This window comes from Nelumbo lutea, chromosome 8 (assembly GCF_056320005.1).
Source record: "Nelumbo lutea isolate HS-2025 chromosome 8, American lotus-T2T, whole genome shotgun sequence".
Classification (NCBI taxonomy): Eukaryota; Viridiplantae; Streptophyta; class Magnoliopsida; order Proteales; family Nelumbonaceae; genus Nelumbo; species Nelumbo lutea.
The window spans coordinates 49,676,344-49,679,069 of record NC_142691.1 but is presented as its reverse complement, the minus strand read 5'-3'; the positions used below and the strand labels follow the sequence as shown (position 1 = coordinate 49,679,069).

Sequence of the window (2,726 nt, the reverse complement as noted above, 5' to 3'; positions counted from 1 at the left end):
ACTCATGCCACTAATTCTCTCTCCTCTCCATTAATCCATGAAATTGCCTAAAATTCGTTAACTTTATTTATATCTATATCCATTTTAATTTAACTATAGTTTTAAATACATTAAGATATATTTACATTATATCCACATCCATTTAAAATTATAATCTATTTAAAAATAAAAAAATTAAATGACACCACTTAATTGAAAGTGTCATAGAGCTCCATTCTTAAATTTGCTTATAAATGAAGCCCGTACATTGAACGAGTCCTGACTAGTTAAAGAATAAAAACCAATATTTTATATGTTAAATATTTTATTAACATATTTATGACATCATGAGTCGACCCATGGCTAAACACATTTGGTTCTATATCAAGTTGGAGAATAGAACTAGTTCCATGTGAAAGAAGTGTTACAAAAACATCCCCTTTTCATTTGAAGATTGGTTAAAATATAAACTTTTTCAATCACACACCCAATGCGTATCATGTGAAAGGGAAACCCAATACATTGCATGGTATTCTTGTTTCAAATAATTAAAATGTTTCTTAACAAACATGATTTTCAACCATTGGCAAGAGTATTCTTACTTGACACTGATGTGACCCTGAAACCGAAATTACTTCAACATCAAATATCGCCTATGTTCCCACAAGGGTCACCAAAAATTAGGTTGTGTTTGATAGGATTTTTGTTTTTACCTGAAACGTTTTGGATTAATCAATACAAAATTAGTGAGAAATACAACATCTATTTGCTTTGAATTGATCGACTCAAAACGCTTCGTTTCATGTAGAAACAGTAATTCTATCAAACAACATAGTCTTTTAGTTGATATTAATTACTGCAAAACTGGACTCCTGTGAGAAGGAGCAACATAGGGAAACAGAGTTGAGAGCTGCCGTTTTCAAGAGCGTTGGATATAGCGCAGGACTCTCTACCTTCCATCTTCACTATTGCTATTGACTTCGATTTTGAAGATAGGAAGGCTGCAATTTTCTTCTCTTGATTCTCCAATATTCATTTAAATATCATAGAGGACAAAGGGTTGGTTGCAAGCCAAACTTAATCCAACATTATTTTATTTTTTCTGTCTCTATTTGGTGATGGGTATTAGAAGCTAACTTGGTTAGGTAGCTCAACTTACTAATATTCTCTCCATTTTCCGTAAAGAAGAGAATTCAAACTCTTCTGCTATATTTATTTGATTAATTCAAAGCAGGGTTCCTACTAACAGGAGTAAGAGAAATATAACTACTCTAGTTCCATGGCTTCCATGGCTCATCTGTGCCTCTTCTTCACAATTATGGTGTTCCTTCTTGTTACTCAGCCAACAGGTATGATCTTCTTGCTTTTATTTACAGAACTCATCATATCCTCTTTAATTTCTAGCAGCAATTCTCATGGTTCATGCGCGCCTTATGGGTGTCCCAAACACATCATCATTTGTTCTTGTTCCCGAATCCTTATATTCTTTTCTAATTCTAACTTTTAAGTTTTTCCTTCTTTGATTTGGTGATGAAGGAATTCAAGGAGTTGGTGTTAACTATGGATTGTTGGGTGATAATCTCCCAACCCCAGACAAAGTCATAGCCCTATTGCAATCAAGGAGCATCCAAAACGTTCGAATTTTCGATCCCAACGCCGACGTTCTGAAGGCTTTACAAGGATCCAGTTTACAGGTTATCGTCGGAGTCCGAAACCAAGATCTTCAACAGCTCTCAACTGATGCATCCGTTGCCACAAACTGGGTCAGAACCAATGTAATACCTTATGCATCAACAGTGAGCTTCAAGTATATATCAGCAGGCAATGAGGTCATCCCTGGGCCATTGGCAGCCTATGTTCTTCCAGCAATGAAGAACTTGGATGGTGCATTGAAAGCGGCAGGTCTCTCAATCCCAGTCACTACTTGTGTTTCAATGCAAGTTTTGGCATCATCTTACCCTCCTTCTCAAGGGGTGTTCTCAGAATCTGCTTCTCCAATGGGACCTATCACAGTGTTCCTAGAGGCCAATCAGAGTCCTCTGCTTGTTAATGTGTACCCTTACTTTGCCTACAATGGTGACTCTAAAAACATCCAGTTGGGTTATGCATTACTCACATCAACAAATGTGGTGACAGTAGATGGCTCACTTAGGTATGATAACATCTTCTACGCTATGGTTGATGCAGTATATGCAGCACTGGAGAAGGCCGGCGGTCCAAATGTTGAAGTTGTTGTTTCGGAGACCGGATGGCCGTCGGCCGGAAATGGCAACATAGCGACGACGGCCAATGCTCGAAGTTATATTAACAACTTGATTGGGCATGTCTCAGCAGGGTCAGGGACACCAAGGAGGCCAGGGAAGGCCTTAGAGACCTACCTGTTTGCCATATTCAATGAAAACTTGAAGCCTGCAGGAGAAGAACAAAATTTTGGGATCTATTATCCTAATATGACTGAAGTGTATCATGTTAATTTTTCTTAGACACATTAGAGAGAAAATAAAGGTGAAGCAAGTTTGGCAGACCTTCACATGGATGGTAATGGTTGGCCTAGTAGATCCTGCCCCAGTGTGATCTCTCTCTCTCTCTCATCTTGAAGGTGGTAGTGGGAATGGAGTCACTGAATGTCCTTCCTATTTGTCGTTGGCAAAATTTGTTCAAATTGAGATTGATTGATACCTACCAAACTCAATGTTCTTCCCATATGTCGCTTGCAAAATGTAGTTTTTTATTATTAAGTTGCAAAA

The 2,726-nt window shown here is 37.8% G+C and overlaps 1 protein-coding gene across 1 annotated transcript; it reads left to right on the top strand.

The window, feature by feature from the left end:
* Positions 1-789: 789 nt before the first annotated feature.
* On the top strand, positions 790-2,726 carry LOC148844105 (putative glucan endo-1,3-beta-glucosidase GVI). The gene is made up of 2 exons (XM_088958856.1): positions 790-1,328; positions 1,516-2,726. The coding sequence occupies exons 1-2, from the start codon at positions 1,259-1,261 to the stop codon at positions 2,460-2,462; spliced, it is 1,017 nt and encodes a 338-aa protein (XP_088814982.1). The 5' UTR covers positions 790-1,258; the 3' UTR covers positions 2,463-2,726.